The sequence below is a fragment of the Apiospora aurea genome (genome assembly GCF_038362705.1).
Source record: "Apiospora aurea strain CBS 24483 chromosome Unknown utg000005l_segment0_segment0, whole genome shotgun sequence".
In the NCBI taxonomy this organism is placed as follows: Eukaryota; Fungi; Ascomycota; class Sordariomycetes; order Amphisphaeriales; family Apiosporaceae; genus Apiospora; species Apiospora aurea.
In genome coordinates, this window is record NW_027117392.1 from 5,228,465 (window position 1) to 5,255,634 (window position 27,170).

Here is a 27,170-nt window from a genome sequence, read left to right on the forward strand (position 1 = left end):
AGGAAACCCCGATAAATGCTCGCCGATAGATGGTATTCGGACGTGGGTATGGAAAATAAAAGGAAAGAAGAAGAAAAAAAGCATGGGATATCTCCGCCGAAATAGTGTTCATCGAGTCGAGTCGGGTATTCTCGACGGTATATAAAGTGAAAAAATGTCCTCTCCTCAGGTACGCGTGAACGCCACGCCATATTGTGCGTGCTTACATCCGGGTCTCGTCACGCAGACGGCTTTTCGATCCTTGATGATTGAGCATGTTGTTCATCATCAGAGAACTCTCTCTTCGCTTCGTCTTGGCAACGAAGTTCTGTTCGTAACCAGCCTGAGGCTGCTCGTGTGGCACTGGATAGAGCGGTCTATCATATGCAGGAGCTTGTTTACTCATTGCAGTAGGCTCATAGGTCGCTGGCAGTCCGTAGCCATTGCCCTCGTAGGCAGGGCGGGCAGTGCTGTTGTAGAGGTGCGCGCCGGTTTGCCGTGCCAGGTATTGCGGGTCGTACATGTTCGGACGTTGAGCTGGCTGTGCCTGGTTCGAACGAGCTGGTGGAGGAGTTGGCGTTGAGCGCTGCTGCTGCGGCACATCTCCCACGCGCCTGTGAGGAGACGATGCTGCCCCGCCAGTACCGGTGGATGGCCGCCGAGACTGGGGTTCAACTGAACGCGTGTCCGATTCGGAAGCAGGGGACGGGAGTTCGTACTCTTCGGGGTCCATGCCAAAAATGCCCTCGTAGTTCTGCAGAAGCAGAGCGAAGACTGGAGCAGGTATGTTGAGTGTTGGCGAAAACACGATGCCGACATTTCTGACCGTCATCTTGTTCACGTCGGAGTTGTTGATGATCTTGATGAGGAAGGCGATCAGGTACCGGAGCAGGGTGCCATTCGCTTGTGGAAGGTGCTGCACCAGTTCAGCCAGTGCCGAGATCTTCTCCGGGTGGCTCGACATTTCTGTAACGGACAGGAACTGTAGATGCAGATCTCTCGTCAATATGGTCGTGGGAAGCTCACGCAGATACAGCTTCAACAGAGAAGCTACTGCGTGGATGTCGTAGTATGTTTCGTCCGTCAGGAGATTGACATCCCCCTCGACATTGAAACGCTCCCGAAGTCCCTTGATAATGACATTCGACCCGCTGAGTCGGAAAATACCCTCTTCCAGGATGGCGTTCTTGGCATCGAGGTATTGAATGCATCGGAATACGACCGAGGGCAAGGGTACGTTGACATCGACGGGGCTGCTGAACCTGACGGCGTCACCAAGCGACGAACCAAATACCTGATGCTGATTGATTCCACGAAGCTCAACACCTTGGACAGAGGATCCAACGCTAGACCCGAAGAGCGATTCCTGGTCGTCAGTCGATGTCCGTTGCTTGGGGCCAAAGCCGAAGAAACTTCGCTTCCTCTGCTTCTTCTCTTCCAGGGTTGGTCCAGGCGCGCCAAGCGAAGACTTCGACGGCATGTCTCGCGGTGCAGGCATTCCTCTTGCGGGAGGTCCCATCCGCTCCGGAGGGTCAGGCGTGGCCGAGGTCTTCCGTCGTGTGGAAGTAGCGCTATCAGGAGGAGCATCGGCTTGCTTGGTGCCTTCATAGCTGATTCCAATCACGTCTTCTTGGCTGGAGGTGCGCACGGCCTGGGGCTTTGAAGTACTGCTCCTTGACTTCTTCCCGCCGTTCGAAGCACTACCGCGCCTGTCTCCATGGCTGGTCTCAGTCTCGGGGTCACGGTAGTCGATCCAGCGCAACAACGTGTCAACCCACTGATCGCGCTCGCTGTCACTCTCGGCGCAAAGCACATGTTTGACATGGCTGGTAGAGTCCTTCTTCTTCGGCTCTAGCACTAGGAAGGCATGTCGATATTGGTTATCGAGCTCCTCATTGTTGGGACCGCGAGCCGGGGATCCATCTTGATTTTGCTGCTGTGACTGTTGCTTTCCGATCTGGGCTTTCTGTAGTTTGATAGTACCCAGATGGGCGCCACCGGGAGTCTCGTAGTATTTCAGAAGAGGCCCATCAAGAACAAAGAACCGGGCTTTCCAGCCACCGAAGTTCTTGCCTCGTTTGGTCAGATAACCGGTCTTGAACGGCCGTCCGCCTGCGCCCGTCTTCTGGGCGCTTGTGTCGACCTTCGCCTCAGCAACGGATCCGGTGTCATCCGAGTTTGGAGGCAAGATGTTAGTGGATAGATATTTGCATAGTTCCAACGCAGTCGGCGTGTCCAACGGTGTGTTCAACGCCTCCTCGAGATACAAGTCCAAGGCAATGCGCCTGGCATCCAGCTTAGCAGGGGCGTGTCCTGTGAACAAGGAACGATCTGGTGTTCTGCTGGTGAAGGCCTGGCATGTCTTCAGTCGCGAATCAAGCTTGCCGAGCGACGCAATATCCTTCTCGACGCGCCAAAGCTCGCCTCCTTCTGACCGTAAGAAGACAGCCAAGGTGAATACAGGATCCTCCTCTAGCTGAGTGAGCGAGATCAGACTGGCTCTGGATGGCTTCATGCGAGATGAAGCAACCTTTACAGTAATAGAAGGAAGTGCATTCGGGGGCAAGAGAAGATCCGGATACTCCTCAGTCACGAATCCCTTGTAGACCTTAGTCCGCGTTGGGCTATCCAAACCTGCCGTAGGGCTGGTTTGGACTGGCTCAATCCTCAGCTTCGATACACTCAGCGGGCCAGGCACAGACCCGGGCGAAATGGACTGATTAGAGCCAGACGTGTTGGGCGGGAGAGGAATCGGTTGCCGAGGGGCGCGTGGCGAAAGGTGGCCCGCCGACCCTCCAGCCGACAGAGTAGGTGACTGGAGTCTATCTGGCCGAGGACTGGCAGGGAGTCCAGGACTCGGCAGAGGGGCTGTCAGGAGGTAGTTTCTCTGCTCATCTCCATTCAGCATACCAGCAAGAGAAACGGGTGCTTGGCTGGGAGGAGCGAGTCCCGCCGTCCTATTTGCGGGCGCTTCGAATTCGGCCTCCTTTGGAGTCCCTTTTTGGCTCCCCTTCTTGCTCTTCTTTGACAAGCTACGCTTTTCGGCCTCTTGTAAAGCCAGCATCTCCCTTACTCTGTCGTCTTCCTCTCTCGTGCGCCTTCGTCCCCGCTTCTCGGGAATGGGCAACTCATCCACCTCCAATAACGAATCGAAATCCGAATCTGTATCATTCTCTCCTTCTGGCGAGATCGAAACTGGCATGTTACCCTTCTTCAGTGTTAACGGCGCTGGCGGAGGCTTGCGTGGAGGCGGGGCAGATGGCGGGAAGTGCTCAAGAAGAGGGCTTCCCGCAACCTTGGAAGACTTTACCGGCGGGGCAGGAGGCGGCATGCTCGGCGGATCGCTCGGTGGGCTTCGCGCAGGAGGCAAGCCCACGCTCAAGGGGATATCCTCTCTTTCCTCAACAGCCTTCTTTGCCGCGTTTGCTGCGTCGGCCACGCGATCCTCCTCTTCGTGATCAAAGTTGCCGAGGGCGTGTTCTGATGGCTTAGGCATCGCGTGTGACGGGTTGAGGAGCTCGCCGACAGCCGATGTAGGCCCATTGGACAGTTGGTCAGCAGGTGGTGTGATAGGGTACGGCGCCATGGCCATGTCAATGGGAGAGTGCTTGACGCTGTCCGAATCCATGTTAGAGGGCGAGGCTGGCACATCAGCAGTTTCTTGGACAGGAACGGCATTGACGTCCAAGCGAGGGATCACAGGCGCTTTCGATGAAGACGGTGCTGGAGGTGCATCGTACGTGGTGCTCGAAGCAGCCATCACCTCCTTCATTTTCTTTCGGTACTTCTCCTTGTCTTTCAGGGCCCGCTCGAGGTCCTTGTTCAAGCCCAGAATCATGGCTCTCTGCTTGTCCACTAGCCGCCAGAGCTGAGCGTTCTGTTGCGATTGCGATTGCTTCTCCTTGAGCAAATACTGGATCAAAGCTTCGGGGCTGCCAGCTGTTTTGATTAGATTGGCGACCTCAGCCGGCCCGGGCAGGGCGTCGGTTGGGACTTTAGAGGACATGGTCGACGCTGACGAGTCGATAGAAGCCGTCCGCGGCGGTGCTTGGATCTTTTCGACCTGGGCGGAACTTGAGCCACCCGCCATGGTAGGCAGCGAATTGGCGGGATGGCCAAGGAAAGGCGTCGCGGTCACAATAGGCTCGGAGAGGCTACTGGTGTCATTCGGGAGAAACGGTGCGTGAATCGATCTGTAGATGTTGCCCTATGTTAGACTATCCGCGTATACTAGTGTGGTGCACCTAGTATAGTGTGTGATTCGGCTCAAACCAAATCTTTGGGCCCCATCGCAAAATAATAATAAAAGTGAAGAACAAGTACGAACCCTGAGAAAGGTGAGATTGGCGTCGCTGGAGGAGACAGTTGCCCCTGTGAGAAAGAGGAATTCTCGAATGTGCGAGACCGCTTGAGGTTGAGATGCCCTACACGGGCAAAGGCTGTTTGTTGCGCTGGCCCTCTGAATTCCTGCGTTCCTGGCGATTGCGGGAACGAATCATGGATAAGTGGTGAAAAGGCTGGTCGGTTTGGGCCTGCGCTAGGTGGGGGAGAGATGGCCAAGTTGGTATTCAGAGGACTGGGTGCGGCTCTTCGTTGCGATCTGGAGGAAGGCGGGGAATCCGTGTGTCAGCGGTTGATATCTCTCGTAAGAATGCACCGGTATTTGCTTCTTCGTCCCACTGACTGGGCCAGAAGATTGTCAGATTGGGCTGGGGCGGGTTGCACAGGTCTGGCCGGTTGCAAGTACAGCAGCAGCGCCCAAAGGGAGGGGGAGAGAGAGAGAAAGAAGCGGCCTGGGGACACCGTATAACTCGAGCCCTCTAAACGAATCAAAGAAAACAGGTTTACTGTCACGCAGCCTGTGTCGCGAATAAGGAAGAGAAAAGCAGACAAGCTGTGGAATGGGAGGAAAACAGAAGGAAAAGACTGGCCGAAGAAGCAACCGGGTTATGCGGGTCGCAGGCCAGGTACAGCAGCAGGAGCAGGGTATAGGGTAGTGTGTAATGTAGGAGTGCCAGTGAGAGGGAGTGCAGTTGCTTGGTTGCAGACAGCCTTTGCTGCAGACTGGACTGGACTGGACTGGACTGGACTGGAGTGCAGTGCAGGACGGGGTGATGGAGCCTCTGATTGATGACAGGACGGGTGGATGAACGAACGGATGGCTGGATGGCTGGATGGACGGCTAGATGGATCTGGATGTAGCTTACTTTGTGCCCAACGGCGATACTAACGGCGAATGGCCGTCAAGGTCGAGGGCAAGAGGGTCGGGAAGCACGAGGTTCACCTGCTGAACTCTACCAATGGTCGGGCTGTCCTGGTCGGGAAAGTACGTCGAGTAGCGACGAGTGTCGTGGTCCGGGAAATAAGTCGAGTAGCGACGAAGTTGAGAGGGCGATGGCAATGGGTGGCCATCGCTACAATGGAGCGCATGCTGCGACATGGTCCACAATGCCGCTCTCTCTCGCTCTCTGCCCAGGGGACAGAAGCCTCCGACAACCAATTAATGATGCGGAATGTTTGAGGGTCAGAGCTCGGCTCTTGCAAGGGGGTTTGAGACGTCCAACGGCCCTCTCCAAGGTGGGCGGCCCTGCTCTCAGCGTCGCATGTATTTTTAAAATCGCCTGCTGCACGATGCCGCAACTTCACACACACAGCTGGCAGCACAGGTCGGTCAACAGCTCGAGGTGTAAGAGAAGGAACCGAGTTTAATAAAGATAAGGTAAGGAGCGTATAACGAAGGATTAAAAGAGTGAACGAATGGAGTGCCACTCAGCAGCTTATTCCAGCTTGTGCCCGAGTCTTTTTGTTTGGCTGGAAGACGAAGGCTTGTAGCAAGCAATCAAGCAATACCTAGAGGCGGCGGGCGATCCGACTCGGTTGGTACTGTACTGGGGGCTTGGGGGCTTCGGGGGCGTGGTAAAAAAACACACACCACAGGACCCTTATAAAACAGCGGCGACTCTCTTACACTGGAACTCACGAGCAAAAAGAATGAGGATGTTAAAAGAAAGAACTGAACCGTTTGCTCCAAGAGGATCTCAGGGTCCTCTTCAACAGTTATGAGAATCCATCTTGAACACCAGTTCTGCCATCGCCGTCGTACTATTGTTGTTAATCGACCGAGCCCGTGGCTAGGTAATTGCATGAGGTTTAGCTGCAGTGCAGCTACACAGGCGGCGCCACTAAAAGCAGATTGCTCCCAGCACCGGGCTCGATTGGCAGGACGGATGTGGCCTAGCTCTTTTGCGTGATCCGTCACGATAGCGTCCCTCGGGAACTCATCAATTCCGCAATTGCGCACTGACCGGCTGGGGGCGGGATGATGATAACACCGGACCTTCAAGCGTTGATGGGAGTGTCAGAATATGCTTCATGTACCTGTGCGAGCAACGGCATACACGTGTAGTCGCTGCCATTCCCTGACGCCAATCCCAATGACAGGCAGTCGGTGGCAAGTGTTAATAATGTAAGCCTTATACCAGTGCGCTGGCTGGCATGTGGTTAACCTAGATCCAGCACCAAAGAAACTTTTGTCAAACAGCAGCACACGGACTTCCCAGGCAAAGCGAGGGCCTAAGGTTAGGGGCGCCACAAAACGGAGGTTAGCAACTTGCACCAAGTATAGCAGACATCCAGGATCAATACGATTCTTTCTTCAGCTTATTAACCTACGACGAGGTGCCTTTGCATGCATGACTTATACCCAGACTGAACCACCAATGCTGGCTGAGAACGTCCATACCTACGTTGGTATCGTGGCTTACAGAAGACAAAAAGCGGTCCGGAGTGGGTTGCATTGTGCATGCATTCGGCTGAGCGGGAAGGACTGAGAGCTGAGACTGGCTGATGAGGATGAGAGACGGTTTCTCCATTTTCCCAGCTTGTCGCTGTGCTATATTAGTTACGCGCTTCACAATACACTTCAACGGTCGGCGCCTGGGGAGTCTGGACTCGTTCCTGGTGTTTAATTAACCTTCTTGTTCGCCAGATCACGGACAAGCCGTTCGTTTCTCTCAACGCGCAAGTGTCGCGCCTCCCAAGAGAGTGAGTGACTGAGTGGTGCGAGTACGTAAGGTAAGTAGGTACATGCTGTAGCCATTGATCAATCGATTTGAGGCGGAGAGCTCGACCACAATAAGCTGGCATGGGGCTCCTTGTGCCTGCAGGAAGCTATTTTTGACGGGCTCGGATTGATATGCACCTTTGAATTTCCAGCATGCAGCGCAGGGGTAAGACTAGGGGAACCCGACAAGGTCTGGTAAGCACCTAGTTTGCCCAGGACCGATCTCAATCTGTGCATGTGCAAGACAGGCGGCCTATGTAATACGATGCTGTATTATGCCTCGTCTTCGCGGTTGCGGTCTTCTGGGTAACGTTACTCGCATCGGATGAAGGAATGAATTGGCACCTCTGGCACAGTACAATACACACAAGTACATGCATCATCCCCCGCATCTCACATCTAAGGCCGCGAAAGCGTACCTGCAGAAGCAGCCGCCTTGGCCACCCACCCGTGATGCGGTCTAATCTTTATGCTAGGGGAACGGGGATTTCTCTGCCGGGCTGGCGGCTTGACTAACACAACCAACCACCTTAGACATGCTTGGCTTGCTCAGTTGATCGTGTCACTCGTCTTGCGATCCGGGTCTTCGCGGTTGAATATGTGTGCGTGTCTGTGTTAGTATTTCCAAAAGAAACTAAAGAAAGGACCATGTCACGTCACCCCCCAATCGTAGGGAGGGAGAAGCTCGGATTTCCTGAGATTCATCACATCAGTTTCCGTACGATGTCACCCCCCAACCTAAAAAATCCTCCGAGAGACCGAGGAGGCCTTCCCGTCCTCTGGCCAATACTTGGCCCTGCCACCTGCTGAGGCTGGTTCGCTACTCTCTCTCTCTCTCTCTCTCTCTCTCTCTCTCTCTCTCTCTCCCAGCCCCAAAATGTCTTGGGAGAGCCATTGCTTGGCGACTACCTGCCAAATGCTGGGATGATGCCCGTCTGTCGATCATATCTCGAAGATGCACGGGGTAGATTGCGAAATCAAAAGAAGACCCCACTGGACTGGGTGGATGCCATTACCAAGAAACTAATCTACTGCTATTCTGGGCTACTGTGCTGAGCGGCGGCTCAGCTCGAGGATTCGCGCAGATAATCAATCCTTTGAAGAAAAAGCACGGGGCCCCGAGTCGTCTGCATTGTATCACATCCCATGGCTATATCTGGCCGAGGGCGACGAATCAGGAAATAGCCGCCGGGCGCAACCTGGGGAGCAAGGGCGCCGGCCGGCATTCGCTGGCACCGGCCAATCACGACTCAGCCGACCGACTGAGCAGGCGGGAGAAGGCGGTGTGATGGAAGTTGAACGAAACCCCCTTACAAATACCACGATATTGCCCGTGTTCTGCAAGACTGGTTTTCTGTCCTTGATAAGACTTGCGGGATCGAATGTCACGCTCAAGATTACTGTGCTGCAACAGTCTGGGTCCGTCGTTACAATTACTATCTTAGCACTAGGCTAGCCTGTCCCTTACCACTTATAGTCCCGTTATAGTGATCATGCGCCTGTATCTGTAGGGGATCATAGCGTCGACCCTTACTCAAGAGCGGGCCAGAATTCAGCCTACAGAATCCAGGGCCAGCGCATTTTAATACATCATATAAGTACCTAGGTAAGTAATTACTAAGAGGAGAAACACGCGCCGTCGCACGCGCATACACACACACAAACGCGCGCAAATAACGGAAGCCTGTGCGCGTTGTTTGTCAACGCCGCCGCCGTCGTGCGACGCTTGACTTTGTCAGTTGACGAGCGTCCGGACGGATAGGCTGGCGAACGACTGGAGAAGTGGCTGCGAGATGCCGGCAGATCTACCACATAAGCAGCCAGCCCAGGACCCTTTTTCTTGGCCCTTTGCCCCTTTCTGATAAGCCACGCCTGCTGAGAGCCAATCAGCGCTGGTGGGTAATCCCCCTTCAAACCAAGAGGGTTCGCTCCATAGCCATAAGCGACGTAAAAGTAGAATCTCCTTTCCCCCTCCGCATTTCTCTCGGCGATCTGCAAGAACCCTCCCTCAGCCTTGCTCTCTGCGCTTTGCGCCGCATCGGGATAGAGAGTGGTCATCGGTCGCAGCGTATTACAAGCAGATGCCAATCACCGCCCCCCCCAGCCTGGCGGAAGCATCTTGGGCCTCCTCTCCGCCAGCCTTGAGGAGGGGGAATAATGCTAAGGAATATTTCCCATAGATTCGATACGCCCGGAGCACGGGTGTTAAACGTCCCCAGTCTGAGATACGCTTTTGTAAACACACACAAGGAAGAGGGCGCGCGCAGAGCTGAGAGGGGACATCAGCCCATCCCACCTGCCAGCTCTAACAGGCAATCAGACACACTCTCCATCGCCGGCCTTGTCGAACCCCGTCATCCATGGCAGCCTTCCCGAGGGCTGTTCAGCGCAGCTCGAACGGTTTGCGGCCCTGGGATGGAGTGTTGCCAAGCTGAGGTTGCTTGCAAGACCCCCTGGCTGTTTGGGGGACGGCGGAATGTGTGCACGGCTGCTATAGTTATTCTAGCGAGAGGGCTCTCTCTCCCTCTCTTTCTCAATACCACCTCCCCATACCACCAGCCGGAAGCGACCACAACCAGCCAGCCGTCAGTCAGGCATGGGCAGGCGGCGCATTGCTACAAGCTTCAAACCGGCGGGGATGATCGTCGAGAGCGGAGGCGTATTGTTTTACCAAGGCCATTGGGAATGTTGATGCGAATATCAGATGACACCTCCCAAGAAAAGAATATGTGGGCGGCAGCGCAGAGGAACGGGGACGGGTTGGCAAGCTGCTCAGTGCTCACCTGGTCTGGTTCAGACCTGCCTCACCGGCAGGCCGCTTCAGCCGCGGGCCCGCCAGCCTACCACGGGCGGGCTTGTCTGGTGTCTTTTGGACTGCTTGCATTGACTTCTTCATGGGGAGGCTAAGGTAGCATGCGTTCATGAAACGGCGAAACAGAAATGGAAAACGCCTCATGACGAACTGGCAAAACCCGAGGTACGGTTTCGGGTTGGTTTCAGGAGCGGACAACCCCCAGCTTGGGCCAGCATGCCGTCCTGTCCTGCACACCCTCTAGACACCTGCGTCTGCATCGCCAATTGGCTGCGACGCAAGCATAGCATACACGCACGCACATAAGCGATATGCAAAACACTTACTTGTTGGTGATGTGGACCATTATGCTTTTGGGGACTGCCGTCCGTCGTCGGTATCTGCACTGCACTGCACCATGCGCCCGATTATCGCTTGCAGACGCTGCTGCACTGCAACTGGATTCGAATGGGGGCCCGTTTTCCCGGACTGTCGCGCAAATCTTGGCACCTGCAAATGGCTCATGGGCCCGGATAGACGAAGGCCCCGACCATGAACGACGACCTCTCTGGCCTAACCACAGGCAGAGCAAAGAGAGACGCAAGGTGAACCTTTCGACCCGACCGACCTGTCGTCCGATTCGTGCGGCCGGAATGGAGGGGTTCCGCTCCGCATCGCCCATGTAGGAAAGGTATCAATCGTGTATGATCCATGATCCCAGCCTGTCCTGTTCCCGTGATCCCGACCGCCCTCGTCCTCTCTGCTCGAGCCAGGCCTGTTGGGTAGAATACTACCGTCCCTAGCATAGCATGTTGATTTGCAACAATGGCACGATCCGTCATCTGGCGGTCAAAATAGGCCTTCCTAGGGCCCAGCTGTCGGCAAATCCACCCCTGGCCAGCTTGACCAGCCTGGCCAGGCAAGAATGTGGGAGTACGTCGTTAGTGCCGGTCCCTTCCCGTCTGAACTTCCGGGTCATGCTACCTTATCTGAATCGCGAGTTTAAAGTTTGGATTTTTGGCGGTGCTATGGGCCACTTAAGCTTTTGGACCACAAGTCAAGATGATATTCAGGTTCTGGCCAGGAACGCGACAAACCCAGAAGAAAAACCTCGCATGCGGCTAGCTGTCTGGTGCTCGTCTTATCAAGGAGCTGGTCATCATCGTGGGAGTTCGCTTTGGGAACGGTCGACTCGACGAACTAGGCTCCGAGTTTCGCCGCGGTTAGCATTGCCTGCTCGGTTCTTCTTGAGATGAAATATACAAGTCTGTGTTTGAGCAACTTCGAGCGAGATATCCTGACTTACACTTCTGTATCTGACCAAAGGCTGATGGTTCGAACATGGGCGGCCAGCGTTACGGCTCGGTAATAAATCGCAGACTGACAGATGAAGTAAAACCTGTCCACTATCTCTGCATCCGGGTGACACATTTCTCCGTTCTATCAAAGTGATATGCCCATTCTTTTCTGTTTCGGCCGAGTCTTGCTTCCCCTTTAACATTTGCACACTTGCCTCCATCGTGAACCCCATACTCTTGTCGACCCCTTTTCCGTCCATCCCCTTGAGCGAAACCTGGGATCTCACGTCCGTCCTGGCTAAATCCAGAACGCATTCTGGATTCTCTACCCAGCGTTGGTAAGCATGCCTTCTTCGCTTCAGTGCCGTCCTTCGGCCAGTGAGTACAAGATGGACTTCACACAGTGACAAAACTGGCATAATGACTCCGCATCGACAAAAGCAAGTCATCGTTTCCTGTGAGCCAACTCTTCGTCATATTCTCTCACATAAGAGAATCAACGGAGGTCAGTGGCAGTCGTCATGGATTGCAACAGTGGTTCAGAGAAAACCCGCAACTGCGTACCGTGAAAATCCGAGAGCATATATGCCCAAATAGACTACCTAACCTCAATGGATACCTACAAATGAGTCAGATATGGTATTGGAAGTATAAACCCTCTTTAGATTTCCAGGTTTCCCATTTCCAAAGCCTTTCGGAGAAAAGTCGAAAAGTGCTTTTCTGAAGGCAATAAAAGCAGCGCAACTGCAGGCAATGTACGTTAGTTAGAGTAGACAGCAGAGAAATGCAATATTCGTCTTGACTCTTCATAGACCATTCAGAGAGCAGCACTCCCCATTAGCAGCAATAATGAGCAGAATACCGAGCCGAACGAACGAGATGGCGCACCAACCGCTCACCGGGTGTCGCTACACCATCGTGGGGAACTTCCACGACCTCAAGTCGAAGCCGCGGATCGTCATCGAGCCAATCGAAGGTCGCCACCCCGGTGGCGTCGACTCCGGTATGCTGGCCGTCGAGACCATCCGGCTCGAGCGCATAATCCAGGATGAAATTGACCAGATCAACGACGAACGGAGGAAAAAGGACATTTGGTTCGACTCCCAGTATGAATGGAACCCGCAGGAACAGGCTTACACCAAACAGCCAGATGCCATGCGCCCGATACTGATCCGAAGGCCTACTACTATTGTCCTAGCACCTGGCCAGAGGCAGCAAGGGGCAGAGGCAAAGCCGGCAGAAGCGAAGCCAGTAGAGGAGACCGTACGACAGGTGAAGAGTGACATTGCTCTGCACAAGCAGGATGATAAGCAACACCCAACCACAGTTAGAAGGGTTCGCACTCATGAACACCCACTGCACAACCACCACCGAGGGCATGGACACAGACCTGCACATGGACATCACTCAAGGCACGTCCAATCACAGCACGCTCACAGCCACCAAGCTCAACCCCATCATCAACCTTATCATCGACCTCATCGTCAACCCCTTCATCAACCCCATCCTCATCAAAACCAGGCTCACCACCGAGAGCACCATCATACGCATGGGGAGGGGCCTCAAAACCAACACCATCATCAGAGCAACAACAAGCTGCAAGTCGCTCAACGAGCAGGGCTCCCAGTCCAAGCCCCAGATGTACACCGTGAGCCCGAGTTCGATATGGAAGACTTATTCCCTGAGGACGACGACGTCGTTGCTCGCTTCATGGTCTTCGATGACAAGGGCGCTCCGCTCCACAAGATCCCCCCCAGGAAACAAGCCTACCCTACAGAACCGGCCTGCCCAAAGACCTCCCATCCATCGGGTACACTCCTCGAAAGGCAAGCTTGCTCGTCACAAACCACCACGCCCACCTCTGCGGCTGATCTTGCGTCGCACGGAAACGTATGTTGAACATCTCCCCAAACATGATGCCAAGCATCACGTCAAGAAAGCTGTCAAGTTCGGGCCGTCACTACCTCATAAAGGGGACGACAGTGGGCATCCCACAATCGCCACTAGCCCTCATGAGAGGGAAGCCAGAACAGATAGAGACAGCCGGCCCGAGACGAAAGCTTCAGACCATGGTGACCAAGAGACGCCGCAGCGCGAATTCGAGCCGAGCGCTTCTCGCAACGAGGCTATCCAGTTCCCCAACTCGGACGAACGCCCTCCAGTTGCCCGTGGTAGAAGACCAGCTTCACGTAGGTCGATATTTGCCGTCGGACCTGACAGCCCAAGCCCTCCTTCCGACTCCGGAACTCCTCGCGCCGCTGCCGCCGCCATCTTCGCCGATAGGAGTGTCGACACCGAAGCCACCGACAACCCACAGCGGGAACCAACCGCTGCTGCTGCTGCCGGTCAAGGAGAAGGGGGCGAGCATCTTGACATAGCGGAACGTCTTCGTCGGGATATGATGGCCGCAAACAACGAAGACGCCGTCTGTTTCTCATCCTCCTGTTCGGACGCCGAAGAGAAGATGCAGATGAACAAGGAGAGAAATCGGAAGTTCCAGGCACCTCTACATCTACAGCATGTTCCACCACCTCGTCCTTCAGCCCAGCTCAGGGGCGATAATCCCGAGCCAGCGCCTGATACCACTACCACCGGTAACAAAACCGGCGAAGAGCCCAAGCTCGATATAGAAGGGCGGATGCGTCGTGAGATCATGGCCGAGGATAACGAGGACGCCGTCGGTTCTTCCTCGTCCTGCTCCGACGTCGACGAGAAAATCGAGTGGAACAAGAAAAGAAACCGGAACCGATTCCAAGGGCCACTTCAGCTTGTTCAACCTCGTCGCCCCTCCGCCCAGCCCCGATGCGGTAGCCAACGGCAGCCATATACCGCTTGGAAATATGGCAAGGCCCGTCTTGACTTAAAGGGGCGACTGTGTCGCGATGTAATCCCCGAGGAGAACGAGGCAGACGAAGAAGCAAACACGAAGGCGCAGCCCCCAGAGCATCAATGTCAGGAAGTCTCACCTCCATCACCTCCTCCTCCGAGCCCGCCCAAGACCGAGATCTCACAGAAATCCTCTGCTAACCCAGACGGCAAAGAGGAAGAAGACCGTGACCCCAAAGAGATGCTCCGGTGCGCCATCATGGACGAGGACAACGCACACGCCGTCGGCTCCTATGACAGCGAGACCGACGACGAGGAGACCCCCAGAGCGCGCCCTCCACCACTAGGTCTGCAACGGCACCAGAAGCAACGAGAGCTGTCTGGTCCCTCAAGCAAGTCCAAGGCCGGCAAGCAAGAGGACGTGAGACAGCGACTCCTTCAATCCATCACCGCTACCGCCAAGGGGGGTAACGAGCAGCCCACCGTCCAGGAGGAAGAAAAGGTGGAAGAGGAGGAGCAGCAGGAGGGGGAAGGCGAGGGGAAGGCAGCGGAACGAGCTATTTCTGCTCGCAATGCCCCTCATGTCTCCGAAGAGGAGACCAAACCCAGCTCTCTCCTGACGCAAGGACTCATGGCCCAGCGAGCCGCCTCCGCCGACGCCTCCCCTGCCCATGTTCCTGCCCCTGCCCATCACAACATTAACAAAGCGCCCATCTGGCTGCCCTCCTACCACCTCCTCCCCCACGAGCCGGGCTACGTCCCCCTCACGGTCACTATGCAAGTCCACCCCGAAAACGCCGCCCGGCGGGGCATCCCCGAAGTCATCACCCAGGTCGTCCAGGACGTGCCCGCCATGCTGGAGGCGCAGCAACAACAAACGCACGGGGCGCACCAGCAGATGGCGTGCTACACCCGGATGGGCCGCCGGTCGCTCCTCCCGGTGCGGCGGATCGAGGACGTGGACGACCGGCGGAAGGAGGCGTACGAGCAGACGAAGCGGGAAGAGGCGGAGGAGAAGAAACGGGAAGAGGCGGAGAAGAAGAAACGGGAAGAGGAGGCCAAGAAGCAGCAGTCGGTCGCGCAGAAAGTCGGCAAGAAATGGTGGAAGGCGGCCGCGGCACCACCACCACCACCACCACCACCGGCGGTACAAACGGACTTTGCGGTGGCGGCTGCTGATTCGGCGACGGCTGCCGCGGTGGCTGGTGGTGGTTGTAGTCGCACTCGGCCTCCGCACAGGGCCTACTGTATCGGAAATTACGTATCGGATCATCGATACGATGACCTGCGCTCAGAGCCGCTGCCCAACATGGGTTGGAGTATTCACTGGTAAAAGAGGGGGCAGAGAGAGTACCTCGTGTAGGATACTGACTGTGTGGAGTACCGACCGGGTTTCTATCTCGCCAATGTAGGTTGGCGAGTTCGCCCCATTCAATTCGGGCGAGGAGTAACAGAGCCATGGGTCGGTAGGTGTTGGATGCCTCACTAGGCTTGTTTTGATATTGAGGCGTTGGAGTTTGGATGGACAGATAAGGTAGAGATACCTACCCTTTGCTTTCAGGGAGGCGTTATTGGCGCAGATGGAGCTGGAACGATTGGATTGCGACACTTGCTGGAACCACCATGTGGGATAAGTAGTGAGTCAACCTGAATGATGTAGTAATGATATAGCTACATCATCTTGTAAGTATTCCTCCCCTTCGTGGTGCAGCGTGGAATGATATGCCCAATGATATGCCTAATGATATTCCCAAGGGAAGAAGAAAGAAAAGAAAAACAGATACAGAAAAGAAAATACCGGACATAAGTACACCGGCACAAGAGACAGGTGAGTTATTCGGGAAGCAGCATTTAAACACGGGAAGGGCAAGCATCAAACAGGAGATCCCATAAAGTAGACATCTCACACATCGTGCATGTAGCTTAATGTATACATTGTATTGTATGTTCATCGTAATGACTATCAACAAGTGAATCGCGAAAGTGTCGCATCAGGGGGTATAATTCTCGTCTCAGTAGTAAAGTAAACAGCATCCATGCCAAAGGCCTCTCTTCCTTGGGCTCCAAAATCCATAATCCACGGCTGAACCATCGCTCAAATAGGTTCGCCTATAATACATAATAAAACTCCCATTTCCGTTTTGCCATTATCCTTGGCACTCCTTCTGTCTTCATATCTTTGTATCTTCGTAACCTGTTTCCTCCGCTCCTCCACATTTTCAGTGCCACTGGAGGCGGTTGGGGTTGGGGTTGGGCCTAGAAGACTTTCGTCCATGTCGATTGCCACGGAAGGAACGCTTCTTCATGACGCCACCATTGTTTCGTCCTCTTCCCATCTCGATCGTGGGCTCGACCTTGTTGGCTGTGGCTCGGATGGCGCGAGCATACTCCTCGCCCTCGGGCGTCTTGACGTACGACTGGAAACCCGTGTGGCGGACCAGCTTGGGTGCGACGGCCTCGCCGGCATCGTAGAGCATCTTCCACAGGGCGGCGTGCCACTCGTGGCGGTTGGCGAGCTTGACAGCGCGGATCAGAGAGGCAAGATGGGCGCGCTCGTCCACGCGCTCCTGGCTCTCGGGAAGGGCAATGAAGTGTTGCGTGAGTTGCTCGGTGACGGATGCGGCCTTGGCGGCGGCGATGTCCTTCATGGCGTCGATGCCGAAATGGTGGCCGATCAGCCAGATCTTGACGCAAGAGAGATAGGACATGTGGAGCTCCCATGCATTTTCGCGTGTCCAGACTGTATGGTCATTTAGTTAGTAACTAGGTCACAAGAGTATGACTTGTTATTTTTGCTGGGATCAGATTACTTACCACCGCTGTAGCAAACCTCCAGGGTGGCGTAGAAAACCTCGGGCGAGTCACATTCGGAGAAGGTAGACACGCTGATGACCTCGGGTTGCGGGCAGTTCACTTGAGATTGTGAAGCCTCGTAGTCTTGCAGAAGATTGCTGAAGACCTTGGATCCTCGCATGAGCGTATGGGTGTTGCAAGGGTACTCCATCTTTTTGTATTCCAGAACGACATCGTCGATGTCGGTAGGATCAACTTCATCCTGAGCAGAGGCCTCATCGTCGACAATGGCCGTGGCGGTTGCCTCAGCATCACCGTCCGTACCAAGATCGAGATCGAGGTCCATGTCGATATCGATGTCGATGTGGTCGTTGGGGTCAATGCCGTACTCGTCCATAATCGTGGCCGCGTCCTTGACGACGAAGGCGTTGAAGGGGTGCTCGCTGGGCTCGTACATGGCGATTTGTTTCAGTGTCCGTGAAGATGGTGAGATGTTGATGTTTATTTCTCCTGGACAGATGGGATGTGCGACTAGGTCAAGCAATGTTCGCAAAGACGAAGAAGGTGGTGATATTTGTTCCTCCCTCTGAACAGATGGAATGTATGAATAAATAGGATGAATGATGTTCGTGAAGATGATAAAGGCGTTGGTTTTTTTCACCTTCGTAACAGGTGGAACGTGGTGAGGCCGAATGCTCGAATGAGGTATGATGATGTTTTGGTTCTGGTTTGGTCGATGATGGATGTGATGCGTGGAGGGAAAGTGAGGGAGGGAAAGAGGGATTGATTTATAGGTTTGTCAAGATCCGAGAAGATGGGTTGGTGCAGGTTACAATCACCGAGTTCGAGTGAGAACAGGTCAAGTAGAAATAAATAATCAAGACGACAAGACGTTTCTCCGTTGGGAGTCTGATGGTTGTCCCACTTCGTCGTCAAGTGGTTGGTAGGTTGGTGACAATCCAGGTCGAGGACGAGGGAAAAGTGGCCGTTGCAAAGCATAAGCTGAACTGAATTACAGTACGTCGTCGTAAGAAGCCGACCTGATTAACACAACAATCAAAATAGGAGAAAATCCCATTCCAGTCGAACTTCTCACTTTCTTACTTCCAAGACGTGCTGGGTCCTTTTCAAACCCCTTGGCATATTTCTGCGTGCTTTCTTAATGTCACACGACCCTTTCTGCTCTGCCTATTTCTCATATCTATTTTACAGGATAAATTGAAAACGGCATATCCAGAAAGCCTTGTACGCAGCAGTTTTTGACACAGGTGAACGTGGTTGAGCATCATGTGTTGGTGGATGGACCATCACCGAGATTAAGACGACGATGCATCACAGTCCTATTGACCAAGCTAAGCTTACCAAATCCTACTTGATGGCACTACAAATTCGTCCGATTCGTCCAGTGTCACAAATGCTATCTGGTCATTCGGCACTCCAGAGTCAAGACAGTAGAAGCATTGAGGTGAGAGTCAGATATGTTCATGTAGATTCATGCTACCAATAGATATGCCCATATAAGATAATTCCATGCAAACATACGCTTGCTCAACTGAATAATAATGGCTGACCTCATGATGTACCATCCCATTACCACATCTAGAACATGTATCAAATCAAACATTGCCTCTCCAGGTCGTCTCCAGAAAATACCACGATACGCCGTCAAACTCCGTGCTTCCCCAGTTGTCCAATTTCCCACACAAGATGAAAACCCTTTCCAAAACATAAGACTCATGAAAACATAACATAACCCACCCGACAGGCAGGTCACCATCTAGTCGTGATGGTAGTAGCGTCTCCGCCGCCTGTCCTCGACGACAATCTCCCGCTCCTCGCTCCGCCGGCGGGGCTCGTAGCGACGAGGCGCGTCCACGTAGCGAAACGTCTCGTACTCGGGCTCGGCCGGGACCGGGACGGGGTAGGGCACGGGCACGCGGACGGGGACGAGCTTCTCGCGCTCGATGTAGACCTCGCGCTCGCGGCTGTCGTAGCGGTCATGGCTGTGGCCCCGGCTGCGACTGTGGCTGTGGCTGCTGTGCGACGACGACGCCTTGCTCTTGGCCTTGTGCGACTTCTTGCTGCGCGGCTTCGAGTGCGACGGCTCCACGTCGACGGCGATGACCTCGATCTGGTCGCAGTCCGGCGACGGCGAGCGGCACGGCGGTGGCGGTGGCGGCGGCAGCGGCTCAGGCTCAGGCTCAGGCTCAGGCTCACATGGTGCCGGGGGTGGAGGTGGTGGAGGTGGAGCAGGAACCACGATCGGCGCTGGTTCTGGCTCGGGCAGGCAGGGTGGTGGAGGCGGAGGGGGCGGGGGACAGTAATGTCGCGGAGGAGAGTAATGCCGCGGGGGAGGAGAGGGTGCAGGGACAATAGTGGTGACCCTCTGCCTGACGGTCTTGCTGCCGTTGAAGGGAGGCTCGAGGTACAGCACCTTCTTGTGCTTGTGGTGCCTCTCCCTCCGGGGCGCTTCCGTGGTATACATGGTCAGAATGATGAACCTGATTGATATTTGCGTGTCTGATGGTGAAGGGGGAAGTATGTAGGTAGTTGAAGAGATGCGGAGCGGAGGGGGGTTATGCAGAGTAAAGTAGCGACTGGGAAGGGTATCATGCACACCTGTTGAAATATAATAGCAGAGCATGTCGGTCTCGGCAGTCTGCAGTTACGAATCCAAGGTTTTGGCTTGGTGGTCGGACCGTTTACGTCACCGTCTTGTCGGGGGGCTGAGGCGCTAGAGATGCGCTGCAGGGACCGGGGTCTGAAGGGAAAACACGAGAAAAAGTAACGAGGGAATGCTCGAAAACTGGATCGAGGACGTGATCAAGCAAGGGAAATCTTGAAGTTGTCAGTAGATGCCCATTGCGAAAAGACCACAGTGGCGATGGAATTCGTCGTTGTTGTGTGCCAGCTTTCACCAACCCAGGCGAAAACGACTGAAATCAACTCGGGGAGACAGGAGGCCTATATATGTATGTGAATGTAGACTCGTCGACAGCCTGCCTTGCCGCGCATCTCGCGAGCCGGGGGCGACAAAGTTGGATAGAATGGAACCCCATGCTGGCTGATATCTGCACCCGACCACCCCACACTGAGTGCAACAGCCAAAAGCATGTCTGCATGTCTTAGACCTTGACCCCGAATGCCCTCTCGAGCGCAACTTGAGGCCATCACGGCCAGCATGCCATGCCCCGGTAGGGTGAATTGGGCAGAGCGGCCATTGGCCCAAACGGGCAATCAGGAGGGTCGCTAAGAAGAGGCTGGAACCCTGGAACTGCGAAGGGGTGCCACTTTGACCACTCGGGACTGCGATCTTGACCAGATGACGTTGGGCCCGCATGACCCCAACAAACGAACCAAACCCTCCCTCCCTGCGATCAAAATGCCCAGAAGATAGATACCTTTGATTCTTTCGAACCTTCCAACCGCCCTCGGCTCCTGCCGTTGGCCGGCAACTGCACAGGCCCGCTGATCTTGGCCTGTATGTACGCCATTTCCTGGCCCGGCCCTGGTGCGCCCCCGAATACACCCAGTCACAGCGAAACATTTCCGGCGATTTGGGCGAGGCTGATCTCTGGCACATGTCACACCCTGGACCCTGAGCTGCACGACATGGTCCGGCCTGGTTCGTTGGGTGATGTGGCAGCAATCACTATGTACAGGCAATTTGGCGATCGCGCCCTTTGCCGCTATCCACCCTGCGCTCCCTTGGAGTTGCCTTGGAGTTGCCTTGGAGTCTCGACCTACCAGGAAGGACCTTGAACCAATGATCGAGCCCAATTGCCAATCCTTTGCGGTAAGGCTGCAAAATACATTGATGGCGGTACTGCTGCTGTCGCTCGATTTGTAAACTAATACGTCTAGAGATAACAATACTTTTTGTCGGTCCCGTCCTGCCACCGTCGTCAGCTTGTCCGACGTGGTACGCGTAGCACTCGAGCAAGCCGTCGTATCTGCAGCTGCATGTACACCGGAGCGCGGAACCTCTAGATCCCCGTAAAGGATTTCTTCTTCAACGCCAGCACACAGCAGTATACCGAGGACAGAGGCTTGGCATAGCCGGCGAAGAGGCTGTGGTGGCAGCTTCCTCGCACCCGGTGGCGATATATGGGCATTAACGCAGCGGCCTGCGACCCCGTCCACATAACCCAACCAGATGCGTCTCTGGCACCTATGCTTACACGGTAGCACGGTATAATGCTTCCGGAGTATACACAGCTGCATATACAAGACAAACATCTCCCGGCTTACTATACTCTATGACTCGCGTTCGCGGGTAGTATTTCTCTTGACGCGTAACAGCCTCCGTCGCTTTTGATGCCATTGCTGCCCAAATATCCAGGATCGTATGGTATGGCTGGGGCGCGTGATACGCAAAGTCGTGCTTGGCTTGAATTTCCATCTGTTTCTCTGGTGATCTAGAGTTGCAGCAGAACTCCCGGTCTCCGCTAGGCTATAGAAACTCGGGCACGGGGTCCTCCAGGCTCCGTAAGGGACCGCGGCAGCGATCGCATCCGTAGAGGCCACGTCGGCGGAAGTAAACAGGCTGCTTTGGGCTTCGATGTTTCCAGAAGGATCTGTCCGTCAATGGCGCTCCACGGATGGACACGTTGTATTGCTTATTTCGGTTCAAAAAGGACTTTGCAGTTGGAAACGACCATCCGCTACGTTCAGTATACGTTCGCAGCGGCAGCTCGATTCTTGGGCCAGGTAAATCACTCCAGCCTAATAGTACGCAATGAAACCGTGAGGGTAGCAGTGCATTTCTGGCTCTATCTTCATCGGTGTTTGTAGCTTGTTTGCGAAGCTATCACCTCCCGCATCATCTGCCGTTGCTTAAGGGGTTCGCGGTGACGTCGACCTGCTTGCTCGCTGTAGACTCGATCCAGGTGGTTCCCTGTCAATAAGGGGTCCGTCCGCCCTTGCCACGTCACAGAGCCTTCCACTCCCATGGAGATAGGGGGCTGTTATTGGCGAGGAAAGAGGTCCTCGCCAATGATACCTTCAGGGTCTCTCACGCCCAGGATGTCTGTGGTAGCACTTGACTGGTGCGGCCGCAGGACCTACCTTACAGTACACAAGCTGGGTAGGGGTTCTGAAAATCCTGATCGAGGGGATCTTGATCTCTCGTCCTACGCAGAGGAGACGGTCATCGATCGACCCGAGTGCGTGTGAGTGTCGTATATGATAGCGTGTCATGGAAGTTGGCCATTGCTCGAAACTTCGCTGAGTTGAACTGGTGCATGCCAGCAAAGTGAGTGGCAAATTTATTCTACACTGCCTACACAGAATTATCTTCACCATATCGATCGTGTCTCGCAGACGGGCATTGCTGGCACTAGCTCATTCGCCAGACCGCCAGTTATTCCTCGCTCGATGCCCTACTGTAACTCCGCGTTGATGTGGTGATGCCTTCTCAGTGTCGACCAAACGCGGACGGATGAGTATGAAGAAGGCTCTTGTCAAACTACAACACGTCGATGTCTCTGGTCCCCGTACCCCAGGCATCGATGCTCGATCCTCTGTATCTGGCTGACACGCAGGACCCTTCTTCTTTGCAGCCTGGTGTCTGCCGCATATGTATGCAACCCTTCCAGGTGAAAACACATCGTAGTCGAATCAGCTGACGGGTGACGTCGCCATGCGTTCCTCTTCCTTCCTTTGATTGACCAGCCTTTGCCGGGCTATAAATGCTGTTCGAGGGCATGAGTCATGCCATCGATGGGAAGGACGGGAAGAAACACGTTACACCCCTAGGGGGAAGCGCGGGTTCATCATGACGGAGGTGGTCGATGTCCGCTGGATTCCACCGGGAGGCTACACGCTACAGTCCTGGCTCTCACCGATACGAGAGCTAAGAGTAGTTCGCAGTGAGTAGCTTGCTCGATACCATCAGGAAGGTTGCGATAGCCTACTTGCTGCAGCTTGACGTCGCGCGGCTCGATCAGCCAGCCACAAGATCACCGACCCATAGCCTTGCGGCCATCATCGTTTCGATCTTTCTGCCAATTGCTGCGGCAGTAACCTCGTCTTATGGCTGATAGAGTTGGAGTGCCTTGGCCTGGCCGCTTCTTATCCTCCTCGAGGTAATAATAATCAGCCTCGGATCTCCCCAAAGTTCTCCAGTAGGCGTGGCACATTCAGATATGCGTTGTGTAGAACCTCTTGATAATGAATCCGTGCTGCCACATGTTGACTGTGATGAAATTCTCAGGAAAAAGGCGCCGTAGGCCCCAGGTATGATTGGTCGGGGCCGTAGCGCCCGTCCTGGGCCTTTCGCGATCAGCCCCTGAGTTGTGACGACCCCTTTCCGATCATGCAGACCAAACTCTAACACTGAACAAAGGCATTCTCAATTTCGATTTCGCCAATAAGTAAACTGGTCATGTTACATCCCACGTGGTTCTGCTCGAGACCACAGTGTCGTCTACCTCTAGGCATTGGAAGCTGCCACTGCCACCTGAGTCTAGCACGCGAGGACGCTGTTAGCTCCAAGTCCCCGTAACGCGCAGCTGACTTTCACAAGCTCTTGTTGAATTAACGCGGTCCAATTCAATCGTAATACTGTAGTTCCAAGCGTATTACAAAGATGCTTTAGCGTACCGACCCGATACCAACGAAGATACCCTCCCGGGGCCGCAAGGTGCGGTACTGGGGCCAGACTGTATCACCCTTCCGGGAACCCTCTCACCCGCTGCACCCTGGCGTCCGTAGGGTGTCCAGATATGAGTATAAATCAGGCCAGCTCGATTTTAAAGCAAAATCTGTCCTGTCGCAGCCTTCAATCGAACATGGCAGCGCGATACATTAACGGGTGGGTATACTATCATCCAAGCCAATGACATGACCGAGGCGGATTTGCCGGCGTACATAGTCTCACGCATGGTGGCAGTTGTCGCTAATGTTTGTAATGCCGTAACATCATAGCTCTTGACTTCGAATGCCATATCATTTAGTCCCTAACATCGAGTGGTCTCAAATGACTATGGCTAGTCAGTGCTATAAACCAAGCTGGAGAGACTGGAATCACCGGCTCATTGAGTGTAGCTCAAGCGCTGTCCTCGCCGAGCCCGCCAGAATCATAGACTATCCCCAAGGGACCAAGATACGGAGGATAAAGGGTCCCTCTTTCTTCTTCTTTTTGCTTGCGTGCGATAGTCTGCTTAGAGTCAGCATAGTCAGCCAAGGTTCGAATATGTGACGATAGTCCGGAAAACCCTCACGTTGAAAATGAACAAGCATAGCCTGCCTGCCTAGCAGTTGGGAACTGTCAGAAATCAGACACGCCCTAGGGATTGAAGTTGAAACTAACAATATCGTTGGTGGCGCCCAAGGCCATGATATTCCTTTACTGTAACGCTGCCCTCTAATAGAAAAGCCGTATTGTACAGATTATGGAGAATTGAATAGGACCGGGACGAGGTCTTGAACGTTCGGCTGGATAGGTACGATATCTGATTGGACATCCTGACCTTGATACGGCTGGTGCAGGCCCGTCTATCATTACCACAAAGTATTTTACGGAGGGCAATGTTACCGTTTTGAAGGGAATAGGGGGTCGACAGGCGTTTGGGGTTGGAGTACGCGTGCCTGGGCTACCTATTCGCGAGAAGCGCACGAAGCCACCTGGTCGTTCTGGATGCACTCATTGAGGCCCTCAAGCTCTAACGGGAGACAGCAGAAATGGTACCGTCTGGGGAGATCCGCTGGGCGCTGGCCACAGAGTAGGCATCGATTGGGTCTGCCGTCGTTGCTCTCATTGCTGGACAAACAAGAAACACGGCATGCAAAAGCAAGAACATCTGGAACGCACATCCATGGGCGAAGATGCGTTACCGTTGGTATGTCCCGGCAGCATCTCATGGGCATCGATGATGGCCAAAAGAGAGGCCTCGCTCTCTGAAGCCTCATCAAACGCCAGGGTCGAGTCGGCGCTGCAGCAAAAGAACGGGAATCCTAAACGGCAAAAGTACGTCCAAGGATAGCACGCTCACGCTTGCTGCTGCAAGGTAGATAGATTGCTGTGCTGTCCTTCATCCCAGGTTCGACGAACAGTGATCTCGGTTTCTACAAGCAGAGGTCAAGGGGCAGGTGGCTGGGGTTGACTGCCCGTATGGACTTTGCAACATCAAGCCGCCTTTGCCGGCGTGCGAAACACAGAAACGCCAGAGCCTCTTCTCTACGCCGGATCCAATCCACTGAGTGAATATTAGTCCATGGCGGTGATCCCAACCAAACACATACAATGGGCACAGACATAATGATGTTGGGTGGGTGTGTTGTGTCGGGGCCGACACCTGTTCATCTAAGTGATGCATTTTGTAGAGCCCGCCCACAACGACGTCTCGAGAAGGAATATGTCGTGCAGACTCTATTTTTCCCATCTTTGGTAAAGGCAGCGAGTGATAGTGGCTTCCACTTGGTGAGTGTATTCGTGGGGGAGGCACAGGAACAACTTTGTTAATCTTTCACCTTGGTTCTGAACATCGTCGGTCTTCAAAACTCGATTTAGCTGACGGATCCGTCCCCTTTCGAGGGTCGTGTAGGAAAAAGAAAAGACCGTTTCCACATGGCTACATGGATAGCCTTTTCACTTAGGTAGCACGAGGGGCCTGCGTACTTCGAGGCAATAGCTGCATACTCTTCTTGCCAAAAACACTCACCCACGCATGCACAACTTACATGCCATCGACCAAGATAGACCTCAATGGACTCTCTGCGAAGGGGAACTTCCCAGATCGAGACACAATCATTTTGGGAGGATGGGCTGGGCTAGAACATGCATGCTCGATACTCGTCGCCAGCTGTGCCACGTAAGGTCGATTATCAATACCTAGATCGTGGCCGTGGCCAGTAGAGAGAGAGGCGGAGAGCTCGTGGGACTCAGGGGTCGACTCTATCACGGCATTATCACTCACGCCGCTTTTGCGGTTCACGGTGAATCCTGCTGCTGCTGCTGCTTTGATCCCCTGCTCATGCGGGTCACGGGGTTCGTTTCTCCGCCAGAAGGAGCATGCGCATTCCGGGCCTGGGAGTTTGAACAAGGTCGCTCGCGGCTCCGCATAGCTACAGCAGCAACTCGCCGAGGAAAGACAGACCAGGCCAAGATGATGACGAGAGCTTCCGCCAAAATAGAGACGGAAGTGGTGTGGAGGTTAGAGAAAAGGGGGCTCAGGCCTCGACTCTTTACCAGCCACCACTACACATATATGTACACCCACCCGTGTGCAGCCTTCCCGTAGATAACCAAGAACAAAGCAATGGACACTTTCGGATAACCGTTATCGCCATCTTCATTGTCGGTCGTTGGTTTACGGGTTGAACTACTACTAAACCAACGAACTGCCCACCCTGGCCGCATACGTGAACCACAAATATCCGTTAATGAAAGGGCCTGCTCGAACGTGGCCAAAACCTTGGTCAGTTACCCTGTCAATAACATGCCGCTATAGCAGAAATCCATTTTCGAAGATTGGTGGCCCAAACCCCCATCCAGTTTGGCAGAGAAGAAGTACTGTACTGTAGGCAGGAGGAGTGGGATATAAGCGGGTAATCGCGGTAGTCCTCCTGTTCTTTCTCGCACACGCCTTTTCCCTGCGTGTCGTATCTGGGGCCGAGATGTCAAAGCTGCAGTGCTACGATGTGATGCTTGACAGGCAAATACCAGTTTCATGATACCCAACAATAGCAGATTGTTGGTCGCGATTTCTCCCCATCCATCCCCAACGCTCAAAGTTGGCTAGCGTCGGCAGTAGCAGTCTCTTATTATCTACCAGGACACAATTCATCTTGTGAGTACGCGATATGAGCATCTTGGATTTGCGACTGCTCTACGTATGAAGTCGTTTTCGGCAGCTGGAAACCGCCTGGAAATGGATGCAATTTGCAGATTCGAAACCGCGCGTTGTAACCTGGAGGGGGAGATTAGGTTCTGTCATCAGCGTCAGGGATAGCACGAGCCAATGGGTTGGTTGGTTGCACCGGAGAATTGTCACCGTCCACGAAAGGACAATGACACCCTCTCATGATCGAGACGGCATATCCCGAAATCCAGCATTCTCCCCTTCACTTCACATCGTTGCAGCGTATGGTAGCAGTCACGCCTCGACATGGTCGCTCGGTCCAGCTGTTCTCATTCATGTCGGGAACCGCCGAAGGGTACCTGCCTACATTTATGTATGTGTAGTGATGATGAGCCGGCATATCCGTGAAAAGAAGGCTCTGCCTGGAGATTAGGACCCTTGGGGCGTGGGTTCGTCATTTTCTTATTTTTCTCAAGGCTTCGAGAAAGTGCGGGTAAATGCGCAGAACGATTTCCTGGAGACTGTCAATTGCACCATTGGCGACAGGGTGCCTGGGTCGAACCACTGTCAAATGATCTGCGGGAACAGTTGAAGAATTCGACAGCAGCCTCGCTCGC

General features: G+C 54.2%; 4 protein-coding genes across 4 annotated transcripts; all 4 read right to left on the reverse strand.

Moving 5' to 3' along the window:
* Positions 1 to 202: 202 nt before the first annotated feature.
* PG986_008152 (uncharacterized protein) lies at positions 203 to 5,419 on the reverse strand (the record flags this gene model as incomplete). The annotated part of the gene is made up of 2 exons (XM_066844374.1): positions 203 to 4,172; positions 5,187 to 5,419. The coding sequence occupies 2 exons, from the start codon at positions 5,417 to 5,419 to the stop codon at positions 203 to 205; spliced, it is 4,203 nt and encodes a 1,400-aa protein (XP_066700486.1).
* Positions 5,420 to 11,792: 6,373 nt separating this feature from the next.
* PG986_008153 (uncharacterized protein) lies at positions 11,793 to 13,499 on the reverse strand (the record flags this gene model as incomplete). The annotated part of the gene is made up of 4 exons (XM_066844375.1): positions 11,793 to 11,875; positions 12,031 to 12,311; positions 12,475 to 12,812; positions 13,350 to 13,499. 4 exons carry the CDS (start codon positions 13,497 to 13,499, stop codon positions 11,793 to 11,795), a joined length of 852 nt encoding a protein of 283 aa, XP_066700487.1.
* Positions 13,500 to 16,176: 2,677 nt separating this feature from the next.
* PG986_008154 (uncharacterized protein) lies at positions 16,177 to 17,207 on the reverse strand (the record flags this gene model as incomplete). Its single annotated transcript, XM_066844376.1, has 2 exons — positions 16,177 to 16,697; positions 16,772 to 17,207. The coding sequence occupies 2 exons, from the start codon at positions 17,205 to 17,207 to the stop codon at positions 16,177 to 16,179; spliced, it is 957 nt and encodes a 318-aa protein (XP_066700488.1).
* A 1,320-nt stretch (positions 17,208 to 18,527) lies between these two features.
* Positions 18,528 to 19,235, reverse strand: PG986_008155 (uncharacterized protein; the record flags this gene model as incomplete). The annotated part of the gene is made up of 1 exon (XM_066844377.1): positions 18,528 to 19,235. The coding sequence occupies one exon, from the start codon at positions 19,233 to 19,235 to the stop codon at positions 18,528 to 18,530; it is 708 nt and encodes a 235-aa protein (XP_066700489.1).
* Between the last annotated feature and the right edge of the window lie 7,935 nt (positions 19,236 to 27,170).